The 19,704-nt window shown below is 50.8% G+C and overlaps 5 protein-coding genes across 5 annotated transcripts; 4 read left to right on the top strand and 1 right to left on the bottom strand.

Moving 5' to 3' along the window:
- Positions 1-4,034: 4,034 nt before the first annotated feature.
- Positions 4,035-5,677, bottom strand: T310_1718 (Peptidylprolyl isomerase; the record flags this gene model as incomplete). Its single annotated transcript, XM_013475412.1, has 3 exons — positions 4,035-4,550; positions 4,612-4,963; positions 5,037-5,677. The coding sequence occupies 3 exons, from the start codon at positions 5,675-5,677 to the stop codon at positions 4,035-4,037; spliced, it is 1,509 nt and encodes a 502-aa protein (XP_013330866.1).
- Positions 5,678-5,993: 316 nt separating this feature from the next.
- On the top strand, positions 5,994-8,312 carry T310_1717 (Uncharacterized protein; the record flags this gene model as incomplete). The annotated part of the gene is made up of 2 exons (XM_013475411.1): positions 5,994-8,067; positions 8,131-8,312. 2 exons carry the CDS (start codon positions 5,994-5,996, stop codon positions 8,310-8,312), a joined length of 2,256 nt encoding a protein of 751 aa, XP_013330865.1.
- Positions 8,313-10,385: 2,073 nt separating this feature from the next.
- On the top strand, positions 10,386-13,721 carry T310_1716 (uncharacterized protein; the record flags this gene model as incomplete). Its single annotated transcript, XM_013475410.1, has 1 exon — positions 10,386-13,721. The coding sequence occupies one exon, from the start codon at positions 10,386-10,388 to the stop codon at positions 13,719-13,721; it is 3,336 nt and encodes a 1,111-aa protein (XP_013330864.1).
- A 1,432-nt stretch (positions 13,722-15,153) lies between these two features.
- On the top strand, positions 15,154-16,173 carry T310_1715 (uncharacterized protein; the record flags this gene model as incomplete). The annotated part of the gene is made up of 2 exons (XM_013475409.1): positions 15,154-15,158; positions 15,243-16,173. The coding sequence occupies 2 exons, from the start codon at positions 15,154-15,156 to the stop codon at positions 16,171-16,173; spliced, it is 936 nt and encodes a 311-aa protein (XP_013330863.1).
- An 886-nt stretch (positions 16,174-17,059) lies between these two features.
- On the top strand, positions 17,060-18,004 carry T310_1714 (uncharacterized protein; the record flags this gene model as incomplete). Its single annotated transcript, XM_013475408.1, has 3 exons — positions 17,060-17,169; positions 17,318-17,376; positions 17,523-18,004. The coding sequence occupies 3 exons, from the start codon at positions 17,060-17,062 to the stop codon at positions 18,002-18,004; spliced, it is 651 nt and encodes a 216-aa protein (XP_013330862.1).
- Positions 18,005-19,704: the final 1,700 nt, after the last annotated feature.

Raw genomic sequence — 19,704 nt, 5'->3', positions numbered from 1 at the left:
AAGGTGAAGCTCAACCTGGCTTCCTGGGACTCTTCCCCGTAGGTGCTGGGTTCTAGCCGTTCCCCTTAGCTTAGCCCTTTTTTTATTCTTTTTTGTCTTTTAGCACCTGTGGGTATTTACGTCTTATAAACTGTAATTCCTCTGTTTTCTAATTCACCTCAGGGTTATGTTGCCTTAACCATGGTATCCCTAGGACGATATCATAGTCGCCTAGTTTGGTGACATCAAAGTTAATCATTTCGAAGTGCTTCTTTACGTAATATCATCAGTATCCATCTGGTTTCCGCCTTAATTATGCCTCCCAAATCTTCACTATTTAACCCGGTAATTAGGATAGGTCTTAACTTCTTCCTTCCTAAGATTCGGAGTCTCTCTTAGCATGATGGTGTCATAAAGTTGCCTATCGCTCCTAAGTCGACCATTACTCTGGGTTAGTTGCCCTAAGATCTCAGCCTCGAATTTGATATGCTTCCCTTTGGCTGTGGCTATAATATTATGACTTTAGTGTCTACATCTCTTTAGAGCCTGCAGCCAGTAACCTGTTTCCATTTTTACTGAATAATGCATCTAATAGTTATCTTTATAGCAGAATCTCTAATTTATCAGGCTGTATTTTAGATAGATCTTGTGGCGATTTGGCAGACATCTCAACGGTCACGTAGGCGGTATGAAAGGCGGTGTGTAGTAGATCCGGCAGAATCTACTGATATCACCTCCATCCTAGATAGCTCTTCTCATTCCTTTTCTTCCTCAGCTTTGGATCTTAGTTAGATAGCTACCAAATAAATTCCTTTTATTTGACAGAGCCGTGACATTATCTAAAGCTTACTATCATTTATTCTTTTCTACTCCCCGACGCGTGTGAGAAGCCGATATCGAGGCGTCATTCTCGATAAGTGCTCATCAGACGCGTTTGTGGGATCTCAAATCATTCTCTCACATCTTTACCTTACCTGACATCTGAGGTTAAACTGGAACATCAAGAACCAGTAGTCTACCTCCAGAAACGTCTTACTATGATTTATTTATTCATTCCTTTGAGACTAAGAACAAGAGCTTCAGAATTCAGAACTTTGAGAACTCCAGAACTCTCCTAGAAACAGAACCAAGGCTAAGAGCCTGAGACCCCCAGAACCTAGAGACTGGAAACCTTTGAGAATCCAGAATTGAGGCTGAGACTTTTACCTTAAATCCAGAATTTCGAAATGCCAGCCGACATGGCATGACCAGTAGAATCCAGAAGTCCAGATACTGATACCCCAGAAATCATCGATCCTCCACCTAGGAATATAACTCGAAGATATCCTGAGAATCCGGAACCAGTAAATTAACGGGTGTCTGCCATATTTATGGGCACCGAGAACATAAATAGCCTGAATCCTGAAGAATTGATATACAGCAATTCGTATGAATATGTAATGAAGATACCCAGCTATTATTTGATGCAATCGCCGAAGCTTGGGCCTGGAAGCAGGACCAATATACAGACCTAGAACATCGAGCTAGTTGGGAGCACCGAGAAAAGACCCGCCAGTTAAATGAGAAAGACAATATGATCGACAAACTTACGAAGGAACAAGATGCAGAGAAGATTATAGTAGATGCTGAAATTACCGCACAGAGGGCAGAAATTGAAGAACTTAAGGCCAAGCTAGAAAATAAAGAGAATTAGATTTAAGAGATACTCCCACCATCATGCAACGAATCTAAGCCACTCGCAGAATCCTGGTCCATTTGATTACCCTTGTCCGCAATTGCGCAAGCTCTGCTTACTTTTTGGAGTGTGATATTGCCACCCCTGGCTCATCGTTATGGGATTCTTCCCTCGTCTCCATAGCTGGGCGTCAAAGCGACGTGGTTGACGTAACCATCATACTGTGCATGAAAATCAATGCAAGATCAATGAAATACCCTTGCATCATTGTCAACAAAAGTTGACGATTCTTACAAGTTGCTAGATACTCCTGCACCAAGGTCGATCAGTACGGGGGGAGAAGATTTCCATGTTTATGCATCTTGCACCTGTGCCCATGGCCCGATCAATTTTGCAAATATCCAGAGCCATTGTGACGTGGCTGTGTTACAGACTGTCTTTGATGGCAGAGAAGATAGCAGGAACAGAACGCATGACACGGAACGCAGGTCAGGAGCGTCTCCAGCCGCATGCATAACGAGGCAACGATGCCTTTGCTCGGAACTTTGACGAGATGACTAGCTGGGGCTGAATCCTATGCCCGGGACTTCGCCTCATTTATGCGGCATAGGATGCGGTATCTGACGATTTATGGAAGCCAGCAGTGAACCAGAACATAAAGGTGCCAGTATCTCCGCTAGGCTAGCTTCATTCCTCAACAAACTTATCCTGGTCAACTGATACATGATCAATTAAGATTCCCAGTCAAGCAGAGAACAGACTCCAGCCCTTGCTCAATCACCCTCCCCAGGTCCAGACAATCCAGAGGCCCAGTCTGGTGCCCATCAAGATCGCGAATATAGCCTAAGCACTCGTGGAAACCCTACCAAAAGAACGAGAAGGCAGTCACTTGAGCGAAGGAACACCCTGGAAGTTCTAGGCGACAGGTCCGGTAGGTCCGTCCAAGATTGGCAGGAACTTTGCTAATCAGAGCAGATAATCCCATTATAATCGAAGACGACGATATGCAAAACCTGCCACCTGCGTTAGGGGAGGCCGAGGATCCAATGGTGCGCAGCGGCAACGAGAGGGAGATGTTCACAGATCATCACCTTCCAGAGAAGGTGATACGGGTGTGCCCAATTTGCTACGGTGATGGGATCGATATCGTGTTGAGATGTGGCCACAGCTTCTGTCATCTTTGCTTGAGCAATTTTGTCCTCCACGAGGCTGATGACAATCGAATTTATACCGTCTTGCCATTTGAATTCTTCGCAATTTTCACGATAAGGTGTCCCGAATGTCGAGACGACGTTGAACTTTATCGGCAGAAGCTTCCTGTGGAGAAACCAAGGGTGTCGGTACCGTGTCCCAGGTGTCCAGAACGACAATGCCCGTACTATTGGGCTATTGATGCGACATGGCTTTTTTGAGTGCTACACTGTGTGGACTCAGGTTGACCAACGATTTCAGGTCCGGGTTGCTGAAAAGGAAGAAAAGGAGTGATGGGGAAGGGGAAAAGATGATGAGCGCAGGACCCACGTGTGGCTAGTACGTCTCAAATTTGTTGGCAGTTGTCTTGTTGCTGTAAGCGCTTATTGTCTTTCTTTCCTTTTTTTTTGTGCTTTCAAAGCGACAAGTCATTACCAGCAATAAGTAACAATGCGAGTATATATAGATTTGTTGACGGATCAATAGTAAATCTGAGAACCGATGATCTAGGGTCTGACCGCACTGGGCTTCGCTCAACACCAAGTTTCAAGATAGAGAATATAGCGATTTCTTAGATATCATCTTTCCATTCTTGTTTCCTTCAATGAGTTTATGCTTGTAGCCGACATTTGTCATCTTACACGTTATATCGGTAAGTTTCAGTTCCATGTCAGTCTCACTCCCATTTGCTATGTTCTTCCACTGATATATGCTGCGGTTGAGATGAAGAGTACACTGATTGATATACGCTGTAGGTGGATCTCTGAATCAGTTAGATGGGATATCCGCCGTGGAAATAACAACATCTAACGGATCCCTACCGGCTGCCTGTCCCTGCAAATAGTGACAGAGTGACACCTGAGTCCGTGACAATGTGTCGTCGGAGTTACCATTATGTAAGCTGTTGCTTGGATCTGAAAATCGATGCATGCCTTGCCAGCTGCGATGTGATACGGGAGTTCCAAAAGCTTGTGAGTTTCATTACTGCAGAAAATAAATGATAGAATTGCGATCCGAATCCATGTTTCCTCAGTCCGAAGTCAGTATGCATCAGACGTCCTCACACGATGATCACTTCAGCACGCCTCCGATCCATTATGGCCCGTCTTATGATTTTTGCAGATCAGTCTACATGCGGAGCCGCCGTCTCTTAAGAGGGGCGTGGTATATTGCTCACTCACTCACTCACTCAGGAAGGTTTCGCCCATGGAGCTCTTGTTGGCGCGGGTATGGATCGCGAGGATTCGTCGCCAGAACCTGCTGCTGGTGGTTGTTGACGAGGAGCTGAGCCTGTACCTGTACCTGTTGCCCATGGCGCCCGGGTAGGTTGCATGGGTCCTGGTGTTCGGGAGGTATCTGGCAGGGTGGTATTTATACTTGGTCGTGTGGTGGTTGTGGCCGATGGCGCGGGTGGTGTGCCGCCTGGTGGCCGTGCAGATGCCCAGGGTGCGGTAGTTGCTCCTGGGACGGCAGAACCGGGTTGCCCTCCATTTGCCCAGGGAGCTCTTGTGCCAGTGCCGGGGCCGGGAACTGATGTCGCGGTAGGGGATGGGACGGCCTGTTGCGATGCTGCCATGCTATGGGTTGTCGGTGGTGGAGGGACGGCATTGGGATCGCGGTCCCAGCTCAGCAAAGACCCGAATGGAAAGTGCTGCACCACGGGGAATTTGGAGAGCACCTCCGCGTTATACATTTTGATCATGCCCTATCATCCACGCCACTGGTGTTAGAAATTGTTCAGGGTAACCTCTTCGAGTTGGACCAACCTTGTTGATCTTCCCCCATCCCGCTTGGACTCCAGATATATCGTACAGCATCGGGCTGTGCTCCCAGAACGGACCCTTCTTCACGTCGTATATAAACCCGATCGCGGAGAAATACATGTTCGATTTCCTCTCCCTCTCTACAGCCTCAGCTTTCGCTACGGCCGTTGGAGACGGCGCGTCTGGCAGCGATCCTTCCACCGGGGTCTGATCAGACTCGGAGATGGCAGGGGAGAGCTGGGCAGAGCCAAAGATGTACGGGATAAAGGAGTGGTCATCAAGACCCCAGACTCCGTGGGAACCGGCCGGCTCGAGAGTGTATGTCTTGATCAGCTTTCGGACGAGTTCTAGATAGCTGTTAAGATACAGACAAGTCAGCCAAACTGCTGCATGACCACAGACAGAATACCATTGTAAGGTTAACTCACGGCTGCACCACCCCCAGCACGATACCCCTCTCTTCCACGCCCGGATCTGCTTTAGGGAAGGCATTGAGCTTCCATAGGCAAGCTAGGAACGCCAGGAAACTTAGCTCGTGGCCAGTGCCATAGTCCAGTCTCTGTGCGCTTCCAAAGCTACCGAGGAAATAGGCTGTCAGCTCTGTCTTCGCTGTCGGCGACTCTGGCTCCGCGGCAGGATTTGTGGCTCCGAGGACGTCGGGAGTGAGGCACTCGTCAAGGAGGTCAGAAACCCGACTCTCCACGATCTGATACCACTTGCGAAAGCTAATGTTTCCGAACCGTCGGGGTCCTGTGTCCGGGGGCGCTTCCTCGATGATGCTCTCCAGCTTCGACAATAGGAGCTGCAGGCGGCGGACAGGCTCTGAGAATTCGACCGCATCCGAGTTTAGTGGCCAGGATTGGACTTTCTGAGCCACCTTTCGGGGGAACATGGCCCGGTTAAGCTGCAGGAGAAAGGTCATTATGTCAGTGTAAGCTTTGCTCGTTAGAAAGGCCTGCACATCCTGCCCCTCATGGATCTTCTTGGCGGGCGTCGTGAAGGTATGTTCGCGAGTGAGGTCCAGGGTCTCCAGGGACCCCGGACAGGGGCTGGAGCTGTCTAGCGCCATGATGCAGACAACTAGCTCGTAGAAGCACTCGTACAAGGAAACAATGCTCAAACAGAATTGATGGTGTGCATCGCTCTTTTGCGGCTGGTGATGACTGCGGGGAGTCCGTTCGGATCGGCCGTCTTTGGGCTTTTCGGTGGGGGCATTCCTTAGCTTAGCTCGTGCTCCACCAGAGCTTCGGTTCTCCAAAACAACTGCTCTGGACCAAGTACTCCATATTACTACGACTCCTGCTTCGCATCCGCGTCTTTGCCCGCTTCATGAAGCCGGAGGCGGGTCTCCGATTCTACAACGGGCCTAATGCTCGCAGTTGACTATGGCGCGTTCCACTCCCTCGTCACGACAACGCAACGCTCGGCGGCGGAAGAAAGACAGCACGGCGCAGGCAATTGACTTCCTCAACACCCTGACGGCATTCAACGAGGCGTCTTCCAGCAGCGATGAGGACATGAGCGAAGAAGAACCCTCCGCAGAGACACGGAGGGAGGAAAACCATCCGCGCACGCCGTTAAATGACCTTCCCAACGGTCCCGACGGGGAGAGGGCTGCAACGTCATGGCGCGATCGTTTACGTCGTCGTCCCCCACGTCAGTCGCGGGTAGATAATATTTTTGATATGCCTCAGTCTCCTGAAGTCAACTCGTCTCCTGGGTTGAGGCGATCAGCACGGTTGAACCGATTTCGCTCCATTGACAATAATCCCGAAACTACTGATACCGAGAGACGCGTTGACCGCGGTGACACTGGCAGTAGCGATAGTGATGACGACGCCGTCTCTGAAAGCGACGTCTCAGGGTTCAGCTACAAGATTTCACCAGGTACCCCTTCGCATGACAGAGCAGACCATGCCGAGGAAGCTGCTTCTGAAGCTGGATCGTCTTCCGGAGAATCCAGTTCGGATCCACAAATAAAGAGTGAGTCGAGCCAGTCAGCCAACCTAGAAGTTGTCATACGCAGTCAGCCAGCTCGTCCGGACTCTGCAGATGGCTCCGCGCCGGCACCGCCGCGGTCCCCATCTCAGCAGCGGTCGATTCCTGAGAGCCATGGAGATTCGGCAAGAAGCCGCAAGCGGGCCTTGGGTGGAGACGATTCCGAGGGAGGAGCCTCTCCTCGCAGTGAAGCGAGTGACGATGACAGTTCTATAATTAGGCCCTCGACGAGACAGCGACGTTTACGAAGTGCTCGCCGGACACCACCACCGCAGACCGACGTGCCAACCACACAGCAGTCAGCTCAGCAAAACTCCCAAGATGGCGCTGTGACTTCACCGCAAATTGTATCCCGGAGACCATCACCGCAGGTTAATGTACCAATTACACAGCAGTCAGCCCAGCAAAACGACGCAGATGGCGCTGTGAGTGTGCCAGAAAGTGTACACAGGAGACCATCACCGCAGACCAACGCGCCAGCCACACATCAGTCAGATCAGCAAAACTCCCAAGATGGCGCTACGACAGTACCGCAAGCTCAGCAAAACGACGCAGATGGCGCTGTGAGTGCACCGCAACCAGAGACAGTAACCATAAATGGAGTGCAATACGAAAAATGGGACGCCGAGGATATGGACAAAGAAGCAAATGCGCAGGCGGAGAATGATGCAAGAAGAGCGCAGCCAGAATCTCCAGAGGATCGTCTATTTACAGAGGCGTCGCGGGTCTTACAACAGCAGGAAAACTGGGCAGATCTGGTCACGAACGCACGATATATGCGAAAAGAAGGGGACTTGATCAAGTCAGTCCGGTTCAGAAGCATTGACGATATCAAGGAGCATATCTCGGGTCTATGCACGCTCTATGGTGAGATACAAGAGCAGCGCTCGACAGGCAATCGCGTCGACGTGGGTCTGCTGCACGACTCGGAGGCACGGGTGGAGATGATATCCCACAAGGCCTTTCGCATCCTCTCGAGGGTCCAAAAGCGGGCCACCTCGGGCGGTAACGCTGAGGATCAACGGCAGGGCAAAGCGGACGCGCAGAGACTTCTGGATCAGTTTCAGATCGATGTGATCCCGCATCTGGTGGAGGCGGCCCAGGCGTGTCTGAAAGCGCATTATACCTGGGGCTGGCTGACGGCCGAAGGCTTTGGCGCAGTACACAGGATCTTGCTGGTGCTGTCGTCGAGCTGCGAGCGGATCTTCACACTCAAGCGCAGTGGGATCGTCTACGCCCAAGACCGCAGTCGAGCACTGCGGCCGACGCTGCGCAGCCTGCTCCGGGCGATGGAACGGGGCGAGTTCGAGCAGCGGCTGCAGAGCTGGGCCGAACAGCAAGCTTATCCGTCCACTTCCAGGACTGAGGTAATTAACCTGGAGAGCGATGACGACGAGCAGGAGGAGGAATGGACTGAAGATGAAGCGATAGCGATTCTGGACGGGCTGCGGATGTTTCAAGGTTGGTCCAGACAGCCCATCCCCCCAGCACCTTTACTGATGAGGCTGACATCTGACTGACTAGGCCCGGACCGGTTCCGGCAGCTGGTGCAACGGTTTGGCGACCGACTTCGAGGGCGGACGATGGCGGAGATTCGAGCCAAGGCGCGGGAGCTGCGGGACAGCTACCTGGATGCCATGGGCGACTCGGCGGAATTGCGGACGGAGCATGGCCGGCGGCAGTTTGCCTGGCTGATCAATGTGTAGCAATGACAGTGACTGGTTTCGATCTTGGTAGATTGGAGCATCGCATAGGCATGACTTGGATTCTACAGCATCTTGGCGTTGGGCTCTAGCGTAGATATAGATATATATATATAAATATACCCTGTAGCGTCATGTTTCTTTCTCTACACCACTCTTGTCGTGTGATGTCTGCATTCAATGAATAATATCTCAATTGTATTATGCCGTCCACCCTCTTTTCCCCATTTTTGGTTGCGGTGGGCGTCTCCGCTCCATTCTCTGGGAACGTACTGGCAGTTGCTGGGTCAGCCAGGAACAGACTTTGGTCTTCTCCACCGCGAACCAGAAATACGAAATGAGTCCATCCCAAACAAACAAACAAGCAGGGCAGCACCGTTGTGATGTGATGTGATGTTGTATACTGATTACTATCACTTCGACGGTCGATCCAATGCGGGCTCTCTGTCCCTTAGGCACTTAGGCACAGGTTACTACTCCGTCTTCGTACGGCGGCTGCAGCAGTGGGATAGCCTGCAGCTCTAGGCCGTCTGCTGCACCGCCGATGGAGACGCCCACTGGAGCCACGCCGTGCAACGTCTCGCTCGGCCGCCTAAGCAAATCCCCGGCCAGGCGAGCGCTGCACCACATGACTTTGGAGCGCACACGGTTTGGACGCTCGCATCTGCGGACGATGCCTTGTTTTCGTCATCGTGCTGCTGTGTCGCATAGGACGAACCTTATCAATCTCCGGCGCAGGCCCTCTGCCAGTTATCAGCCCTCCGGACGCGTAGATGTGCAGAGCCAAGCCGCAGTTAGAAGGCAGCAGGCCCCTCCGGCCCGACCGAGCGCCTGTCAAGACCCTTTTTTCGGAACGCTCTCGGGTTCTGCTTCAGGCACTCCGCAGTCTCAGAGCAGCATGGGCGTGCCTTTCTTCTGCGGCATTGCAAGCAAGAATAATACGGAGTAGCAGGCTCTCTGGTTGTCCTGGCAGCTGCTGCAGCTCCTCCGACGCGCCGCTCAGGCCAATCCAGCGGTTCGCGTCGCTCCCCACCCGCTCCAGCTAACGTTAGTGAGTTCAATAAACGCCGCTCGACCTCCGCTTTTCCTGCTCTTGCGCGCTGCGGCTTCCGTACCCCTTAGTAGCCTCCTCCCGGGTACTTTGTCTGTCCTCTGTACAGCGCCGTTCTTTCCCTCCTTCCCTCTCTCCTCTCCCTCCCTCTCTCCTCCTCCGCCTCACTCCTTGTCGGGACTCGTTGTCGTCCCCCTTCGTCTGTTCGCTGACCACCTCTCTGCTCTGTCCTCCGCCTTCAATCGTCGTTCGAGCACGCCTGTTGCCCCCTGGTCAATTCGTTTCCCCGATCTCGTCCGTGCATATCTCCAAGCCAGGTGACAAAAGTGAGGAAAGCAGTCGAGCGAAGACAGGGCGTCGCGGGACTCATCGCTGAGACTGTCTCTACGAGCGTCAAAACGGCAGAGCTCGTCCGCCTGGAAGATAGTTTGGGATACCGAAAAAAAAAAACAGAGTCGAGCTGTCAACTCTGGTAAGTCGCAACCGCCTGTTTGAAATCCTGGAGGAGCAACTGCTTCAAATGATGCTGCACGAGGAGCCACGCAATTGACACCAAGCCTCCGAAGTGGCTGCTTCTCAGCAAGGGGCCCCGGTGGCATGGTGGTGAGGAAGGGATGGCAGCCTTTGACCGTGCGCTGGTGCAGGCTGGTCACAGCCTTGCCTTGCTGCTTGGGCTTGGGCTTGGGCTGTCACCAGCCACAAGCAGCATGGAACTTAACGGGCACTGTCAACTTTTCCAGAGCCTTTTGTTTTTACACTCAAGACTTCCCTGGAGGAGCCGACCGCCTTGAGCCCCGTGTGGTTGTTGCCCGTCGCATGCGGCGTCTGAATGGCAGCCTTGTGCATTCCATTGTCACTCATCTCCATTTTGTCCGTGACACTGACTTGTTTCTGATTCTATTTTTCTCAGTTACGAAAAGAGTTGCCAATCGACTTGTCTGTAATAGTACCCCTACGATCTTCCCCCAAGCGTTACTCATTGCGCCGAGCGGATACCCCTTGTTGGTTTCTGACCCACCGCAATCATGGCCTCGACCGAAGAGCCCATCACTCCTGCCGCCGACGTGGTCGAAGATGCTCCTCCGGCTACCCCGGTGGATTCCACCATCTTGTCTGGTGAAGAATCCAAATCGGAAGTGAAGTCGAGTCCGGAAGCCAGCAAGGAGAATGCCTCTCCTGCCAAGAAGTCCACAACGTCAACTGCGTCCAAACGCCCCTTGTCCAGTTCTACCTCTGCCAAACGGCCTGGAAGTTCGACTACGACATCCACCACCAGGCCTGGGACGTCCGCGAGCCGCACGTCCACCAGTGGTAGTACCTTGAACAAACCCCCCACGCGACCTTCCACTACCTCCTCAACGGCGCGCAAGCCCGGATCGACCACTACAACCACAACCCCGACACACCGTTCCAGGGCTTCTATCAGCAGCTCCGCGGATGAAAAGACCAAGTCCGTTGCTAGTTCTGGCGATGAAAAGAAGAGTGTGTCGAGTTCAGCCAAGCGCATGTCCCTCGCTGGCACTCCATCCACGCGGGCTCCTACCAAGCCGGCTTCCTCGACGGCGGATCGCAGATCCAGTGTGATCGGCGCCCCGGGCGAGAAGAAGCCTGCCACGACGGCTCGGCCTAGCACCACGGCCAAATCTCCCACGTCCACTACTCGTCCGACAGCGACTTCAAGCACACGGACGACTACCCGTCCGCCGTCAACGGGGGCTGCGAAACCCGCGACCACATCGACGGACGCGAAGGTCACGGACCTGGAGGGGAAGCTCGCCGACAGTGAAGCGACTATTGCGGGCCTTAAAGCAGAACTGGAGGCCGCGCAGGAGAAGCTGGCCAACTTCAGCGTGTCTGGAGGAGAACAACCGTCCGACCTAGAAACTGCGACGGAAGCCATTCGCGCCGAACACGCATCGAAGATCGACCAATTGGTAGCTGAACACGCCCAGGAACTCCAGGCGCTGCAGGCGAAACTGGACGAGGCCGAAGCCAAACGGAAAGAGATCGAGGAAAAGGCTTTGCAGGATCTTGAAGAGGCGAAGAAGTCTGCCGTTGACCAGAATGATAGCAAGACGGCGGAATTGCTGGAGGAGCTCAAGGCGTCCCATCAGGCCGAGCTGGAGAAGCTGCAGAAGGAGCTGGCTGAGGAGAAAGCGGCCGCTGCTGAGGCTGCCGAGAAGGTTGATCGTTTGACGGAGGAGCTCAACGCTCAAAAGGCTGCTTTGGAAGAGGCATCCAAGGCCGCCCAGGAGAAAGAAGCAGCTGCTCTGGAGAAGCACGGCGACGAAGTCAGCCAGCTGGAAAGGGAACTCAGTGGTCGTGAGCAGGTCATTGAGAATCTCAAGGGTGAACTCCAAAAGCTGGCGGATGCCAAGGACGAGGAGATCGCTGCTGAACGAAATTCTGCTTCTGCTCTGGAGGCGAAGGTGGCGGAATTGGAGTCCAAATTGACTGAGGCTCAATCTGCCTCCCAGAAGGGCACGGACAAAGCCAACCAGCAGTTGGCCGAGAAGGACAATGAAATCGCCGAACTCAATCAAGTCCTCGAGGCGATGAAGAATGAGATCTACGATCTTAAGACAAAAGCAAACGCGGCTGAGGAGAAGGTGAAGGAGCTAGAAGTCTCGCACGAAGAGAAACTTGCTAGCTTGAAAGCAGAACACGATTCCGCAACTGCCACACTAACCGCGAACCACGCTCAGGAATTAGCTGAAGCAAAGGAAGCCGCCGAGACCGCGAGTAAGCAAGTTCAGGAGCTTCGCGACGCTCTAGACAGCTCTGCCGCAGCATCCAAGAAGGAACTCGAGGATGCCGTGAACGAACTCAAGTCTGCTCACGCTGCAGAGTTGCAGGCTCTCCAGGAGAAACTCGATGCTTCCGAGCAGGCCTTGGCGGATGCCAAGCGCTCTTTGGAAGAGAGTGCCAGCGCAGCCCAGGAGAGTGCTACCCAGGAGATTGAGTCTCTTAAGGAAAAGATCGCCTCTCTGGAGGCCAAGCAGGCGGCGGATGCAAACACCATCAAGTCTCTTGAAGGCGACCTTCAGGCGAAGCAAGAGCAAGTGGAATTACTCCAGCAAAGCTTGTCGTCTCTCGAGAGCAGTAACCAGGCCAAAGTCGATGAATACGAGGCTTCCTTGAAGAAACTTCAAGAGGAAGCTGAGGCAGCGGCCAAGGCACTCGAAGAGAAGTCCCAGGAGGCTAGCAAGGCTGCCGAAGAGCATTCACAAGCTCTCGAGGCTTTGAAAGCCGAACATGCTGCGGAGCTGGAGAAGGTGAAGAGTGAGCTTATCGCCGAGCACGAGCAAGCTCTCCAGGCTCTTCAGTCCAAGTATGATGAGGTTGTTTCGTCCCGAGGAGATCTGGAGTCAATACACGCTGAAAAGATCGAAGCCCTTCAAAATGAGCTCAAAGCTGCCCAGGAGGACAGCGCCGCCAAGGCTGCCTCCCTGACGGAATCTCACGAGAGGGCAATTGAAGCCTTGAACAAGCAGGCCGAGGAAGCCCAAGCCAAACTGAAGGCCGAGTTGGAGAACACCCACACGGCCAAGGTTAGTGAGCTTGAGGCCGACCACAGCAAAGCCATTGAGGAACTCTTGACTGCGCACGAAGAGAAGCTGTCGAATCTCCGAAAGGACCTTGAAGCGTCGAACCAGGAGAAACTCAATGCTCTCCAGGCGTCTCACGACGCAGCCCTGGCTGAGCTCAACGAGCAGCTCAGCCAAGCGAAGGCGGCTGCGGCCGATACCTCGGCTGTCGACGCACTGAAGAAGCAGGTCGCCGAATTGGAAGAGAAGCTGGCAGCCACAGAGGAGAAGGCCAAGGCTTCTGCACAGGAGCTGGTTGACAAGCACGATGCAGAGCTGTCCAAGGCTCAGCAAGAGAAGGCAGAGCTGGAGGAGAAGTACAACACGGCAACTACTCAGCTGGACGAAGCGCAGAAGTCCCTGGCTGATTACGAGAACACCAAATCGGAGCTGGAGAAGGTGTCGAACCAGTTGTCCGCCGTTCAGGACGAATTGAACCAGCTCAAATCCACCCATGAGAAAGTGACCAACGAGTTGGAGTTGGTGAAGGCCCACAACCAGGCCATGGAGGAAAAGCTCTCGAAGGGAGAGAAGGAGCTCAACGAGCAAATCGGCAAGAACATGTCGCTCTTGACTCAGCTGACCGAGGTTGACTCGTCCATCTCGTCCAGTCGGAAGCGGGTTCGCGAACTCGAGGCCGAACTTGCGGCTCTCAAAGAGGCAAAGCCCAAGAATGGCCTGGAGGCAAGCAGGTGGGCGACTACAAATGAGGACGGAGAGACAGCTGCGGAAGGTGAGGATCTTGGTCCTTCGATTGAGGGAACGGTGGGCTAGCCCCGTCTTATGAAAAAAAAAAACCTCGCAATCTCTATAGATTTTATAGATTCTGTGTTTTTTTTTTGTGCTGACTTAGATTCAAGATGGCAAGCATACAGGAGCAGATTAAGCAGATCCGAGCAGCCAGCGATGACTGGTACGATGAACATCGAAGGTACGGTGCATCGTGACTATGTTGATATCTCGCCTTGGATGTGCGCTGAATGTAATCTCTCTCTAGGATCGTTGGCGAGCTTGTACAGTTTGCGCAAGATGTGGCTCTGGAGAGCCAAAGCCAGAGCCATTCATCCACCCCACGTCTTGGAAAATCACCGTCCGCTACGTCAATCAGCCAAGATGCGACTAGCAGTCCTCAAGCGGAGGAAGCTGCGTGATAGTGATTTGGTTACTCCCCATTTTCCTTTGTCGTGTCGAAGGAGGATGTTTTGGTACTGGTTGCAGTTTGCTTTATTTTCTGTTCTGGCAATGCTTGTGTATCGGCCAGTCTGTACATATGTACCCGCACTGCTTGGGATACCCCTCTCTCTCTGTTGATACGCCGGGTGTGTATGGCGGATTGTCTTTTTCAGCCCTGTTGTGTGGTCCTGACTTTATAATTATTGTCTTTAGTTTTTCTTATTTTTCCTTTAATCATTGACTGTTTTGTAATGATTAATGGTTTATTTTTTTTTGTCTTGAACAGAGATGTCGAGAAAGATTAATGTTTTTGCGATGAGTCAGTCGTTTTCTTCGTCCTGATACCCAGGCTTGTGTTCGTGCCTTTTATTATTGCCTTTTTTATTATTGATGGTTTGGATTCTATGAGAATTGGCTATTGGCCTCAAATATCTGACAGATAAGTATAATGATGAATTTCAATTTCCGGCACGTACGATTTCTATCAAGTTCAAATTGCAGTGTCGTTCTGAAGCCAAACTGGCCGGGTTACTCCATTCTCTAATTCACTAGCCGATATTAGGTGTATTTTTGCAATAAGTTGTCGGAAGGTGCATCCAGATGGTTACTACTCCGTAGAACCTCTACGGTACCTGCCGTAACGCTCTTGCTAGATCTGGTAACATCTGCTGAACTTAGTAGGAACTAAGGGTCTTTCCTTCTGCAGACAAAGTCATATGGTGCAAAAATCCTATAGAATGCGGGAAATGCCGTGTTTCTATATGCACCTAGTCAGATTTCTTCACATCATCATTGTTCAGCTTGTTTAATAAGAGTTCTGGTCGGCCAGTCAGTTTGTCCTCCCAATTCAGTCAACTGAGCTGTCCACGTAACGATTTCAGACACCAAAAACTCTCTTTCTCTGTCTTGTAAGTACAGAACCCATGATCAGGCATGTTGGTCTTGATAGCTAATGATAATTCATGTTGCAGTTTGCATTGAACCGAGCCGGTGAACCCTACGAGAACGTTGACTTTGAACCACAACACACACAATGTCGTGCGTTAGAGACTACAAGAGGTTTTTCAGACCCTCTGTTTGAAAGCCTACCGAATTTCTTGAATACTGACATTATGTCGATAGTCTCATTCTCACCTCCCACTTTGAGTTCCTCGTCGGACCCGAGCGCACTTCGGTGACAGTTCACAAGGGCCTAGCAAGTGGGCTTTCCGAACCCCTCGATGCTCTGATGAACAATGGGAAGATGCTGGAGTCGACAACCGGCACAGCTGTGCTGGAGCATGTTGAAGTCGATGTCTTTGTCGCTTTCTGCGAGTTCGCGTACAGAGGCTCCTACACTGTTCCGACCGGCAGGGAAATGGACTCGGACAGCAAGATCCCGGAGAATCGCAGTTCGGACCCTGATGCAGGCCTTGGTGGAACTGCGAATGTGGCCTATCCGGGCAAGACGCCTTCTTACCCAAGAGTTCCCGATGAAGACGAGTGGTTATCCACTCACGGCAGTGAGTATGACTGGACTTGGGCCAGTAGATGCAATCAATGTGCAGAAGTCAGGGAGAGGAGAAAACTGAGTGAGTGGATGGATGGACCACCCTATATGAGAAAAGCTCGACTGCCGCCGCCAGAACCGAACCTCTGGGTACGACTGGTGACGACGTTCGACGAGCTGAAATTCGCCGAAGCCGACCTTAGTAGGGAACGGAGCCAACCATCATCACTGACTTTTCACGCTAAGGTCTACGCGTTTGCCACGACCTACCTCATCAGGCCACTGCGGGACCTCTGTCTGGGGTATCTGCACCACGAGCTCTGCGAAGTCCCTCTTTTGGTCGAAAATCTCCAATACATCTTCGACCTGGTGGAGTATACCTATGGCCACACACAGCGCGGAGAGGCCTGGGGGCCCAAGTTGCGGGAGCTTGTTGCCCACTATGTTGCTAGCAGGGCGCACTTTCTGAGTCGGTACGATCGACTGTGGGATCTGTTGGATAGCTATGGCGAGGCTGGATCGGATCTGCTGCGGTTTCTGGTTGACGATACCTGTTCCAAGTAGCAGACGATCGATCAGCACTGGGTTTGGTATCGAGTTAGGTTAGAGAATTGTTATTGGCTGCGAAGGGGAAAAAAAAATGAGGGTGGATAGAATGCATGACATACTGTGGTCTAGCAAGTTATATTTTTACGGAAGTACATAGCTGTTAGTAGGGCAGAAGGGAAATAAATAAATATCACACATTATGAGAGCTAACCTAACATTTATTCCTCTACAGGTAAGTAGTCCGGTAGACCTAAGAAATCCAGATAATCAATCAGTCCAATGTCCATAAAAATATATATCTAAGGTAATCGATTTTAGTAGTATTGTTCAATCTGCAGAGAACCGACTGAATTGGACACCCGCCACCTGCTCCTTTCGGCAAGGCTGTTTGTCTGCTTCCCCGCCCTGCTGTACGGAGTATGTTAGATAACCAACTAAATAAAACTAAAGCATTACCTGCAGGCTGCAGGCAGATATCTCGTTCGTTCGTTCGTTCGTCGAGGATGTCGCCAGCCAGCTACCTAAAAGGACTGCACACATTATGCTCTGTGCTTCACTAGTACCTACCTACTAACTCCTCCTTCCCAATTAGGTTGTATGTAGTCACTGCGCCGTGCTCCTGCCTATGGCAACCATAAATGTGATTCACTGCTTGGACCTGCCTCTTAAGACGCTGCTCGACTCTCCTCCCTCCTCATGTTGAATATCTTCTCTTCCTCCTCCTCTTGTCTGTCTTCTCTTCCTCTCTCCTTAATAACTTTCTACTGTCATCCCTTCCCTATTACTTCCACTTCCCTGTTTCTGTGCTGTGTGTAATAAAAATGTTGTTTTCATGCTCGACTCTTCCCGACTGGTCAACTCTCTCTGGCTGCTGCTTAACTCATTTTAGTTGCCCTAACCAATGAATCCACACTTAGAAGTTAACAATATTCTTTTGAACGTTCGTTCCCTCGATGACTTGAACAGAGACACTGTCCTTGCGTTAGGACTCACACGATCCCAACCCTCAAAGTAAGGCACCCACCACACCCAAAAAAAAAGTATTACTGACAGACAAAACCTCCTAGGTTACCCCTGAGCAATTCCATGACTAGTACGACAAGGAAATCGAGGAGTCGCCGTTGAATACGACGCGCAACTCCAAAAGATCATTATCAAGGCCAAGAAAGACAGGTCCCATGCACCAGGCGGCGGCAGGGGTAATGTACTGTACATACAGTATGTGTGGTTCAATGAGGTTGTAACGCAAAGTGGAGATGTATCATCATACCAGGCTTTTTTTTGAGCTTGGTTAGTGAATGCCATTGCTGCTGAAAGTGGCTTCTTTATGTATGTACTGTACCTAGGTACTATGTACTGACTAGCTTTGCAGATGTCCTCGATGCCCAGATCCGAGATCATACCCGTCATCGCCATAGATATCGGCGTCAGCGGGCCTCTTGACAGGTTATTCAAAGATGCAGAGAAGTTGCTGCATGGGACAGAAGGTTATACGCAGCTTGTACTTCTCATTAACATTCAAGAGGATTGGAAGAGGGTAGACGTGTATCCCTGGGGCTTAACGGGACAGGAGCTCCGCGATTGGGAAGAGGTTGAACTCGCCGACTGGATCCTGGAGTGGCATCATGCCAAAGGAGTTCCGCTCGTAGGAGAATTCAAGGTGACGATGTACATGTACTCGAAGGACATGGAGCGTCGTCCTACCGGACCATTCGACACCTACGATTTCTCACTGACTGGACCTCTGAAGAAAGGGGCACTCAGTGGTCTCTTCTTCGATAAGGATTTCCGTGTCAAGTTGTTCGGGATCGAGATACGACTCCCTCTGGAGCAGCTAGAGGTATAGTTGAAAAAAATCAGTCAAGGTGTGTGAGCAGATGAGAGCGTTGGATTTTGCGCTGGCCGCGAAGAAGCGAGCTTAGGGGTTTTCTGCTAGCCCAGGTGTTCTTATCTTTATGTAGTGAGACAGTTGCATCAAGCCATAGCTTATAGCTTATTATATATATATAATCGACTGATTAATTGGTATTATTGTTCAATCTGCAGAGGACTGAATTGGGCCCCTGCCACCTGCTGCTTTCGGCAGGGCTGCTGCTGTAGGTAATTAACTTAGCTACCAATTAAATAAAACTAAAGCATTACCTGCAGGGATCTCGTGCGTTGGTTCGCCGAGGATGTTGCCAGCTAGGTAATTACTATAGTGAGATTTCATGCATTAAATCATGGACCATTTTAGCCAGCCAATACGAGGCTGCCACCTTGGCATCTATCTGCAATGTGTTTTGACTGACTGACTACGGAGTAACTGACTGACTGAATGACTAAATTCGAACGATCGATCCGTTTGTCCGTCTGTCTGCCCATTTATTCATGTACGTACTGTACAGGCGGTTACGTACAGTACCTGTCCTCTACTCTGTAGTTAGTCACCATCCTGTCTACGGAGTAATTGATGATAATTGATTGTGTTTGATTGATTGATTAGCTGAGGTAGATAGGTGTATTAATTAGTGGAGAATCTATCTAGATGGTATTTTAGTTTATTTTTTAGTTTATTTTGTCTTATTCGGATTAAAATATTTGTATGCATGGGTAGGATAGAAGACGAGTGTCTTTCTTTTTTTTTCCCCTTTGGATATTGTCTTTCTTCTTTCTTTCTTTCTTTTTTTTTCCTTTTTTTTTTCGAACTTAGGATAAATAATCAGATAGTCAGTGACTGATTACATCGTAAATAGTTATACTTGGACACAACAACAATATACTTATTGGTGTTTCTACAGTATTTATATTTTGTTTTTTTTTCTTTTTCTATACTAAAATAATATGTATGTACATACTTCAGTGCTTTCACCTGGATCTCTGTCTGCCAATGAAGTATTGCCAATGAGAACCCTGAATCCGCCCTTGTCGTATCTCCAGCGTTGCATTGACCATTGTCGTTCAACGGACTAGAGTTAGGGCCGGAGCAGCTACCGAATTGTACTGCCTGGGCTCTGTCGCAGGTCCACCCGATCGATGACTTGCATAGAGCCACGGACTAAATAAAGGAAGGGTCTGCCGTGCCTTTGCTTTGTAGGGGTCCAATCCTGTCCGCAGTGGGTACGGAGTGTACATCTATCTCGTCGGTCACGAGATGCACACGCGTCTCACCCTTGGACTCGACTCGGTATTTTCTGTCCTAGATACGGTGCCTTCCACTCAAATACCTCGCGACATCACGAAAGATTTCCCACGAAAGATCTCCGCAGAACGAATAGAAACCTCAGGCGAAGCGCAACAGTGACAAAAACGACGTCTGTCATTTATATATATATTCCTGATGATAAGTACGCTTTTTTTTTCATCACGAACACAACAAAAGAGATTGAAAAAAGAGTGGATGTGTGTGTGTGTGGTCTTGTCCATGTCAAGAATCATGACTTTGCATGCAAGGAAACGGAAGAATGAAATGAATGGAAGGAAGGAACCCAGTCCCATGCGCCCTTGATCGCAGTCCAGTCACTTTTTTTTGCTTATTATTTTTTAACCCCATTTTATCCATTTCCC

Source organism: Rasamsonia emersonii, assembly GCF_000968595.1.
Source record: "Rasamsonia emersonii CBS 393.64 chromosome Unknown ctg1118621760001, whole genome shotgun sequence".
NCBI lineage: Eukaryota > Fungi > Ascomycota > Eurotiomycetes > Eurotiales > Trichocomaceae > Rasamsonia > Rasamsonia emersonii.
Note: the sequence above shows the minus strand (reverse complement) of the source record. Positions and strands in the feature narration are given on the sequence as shown.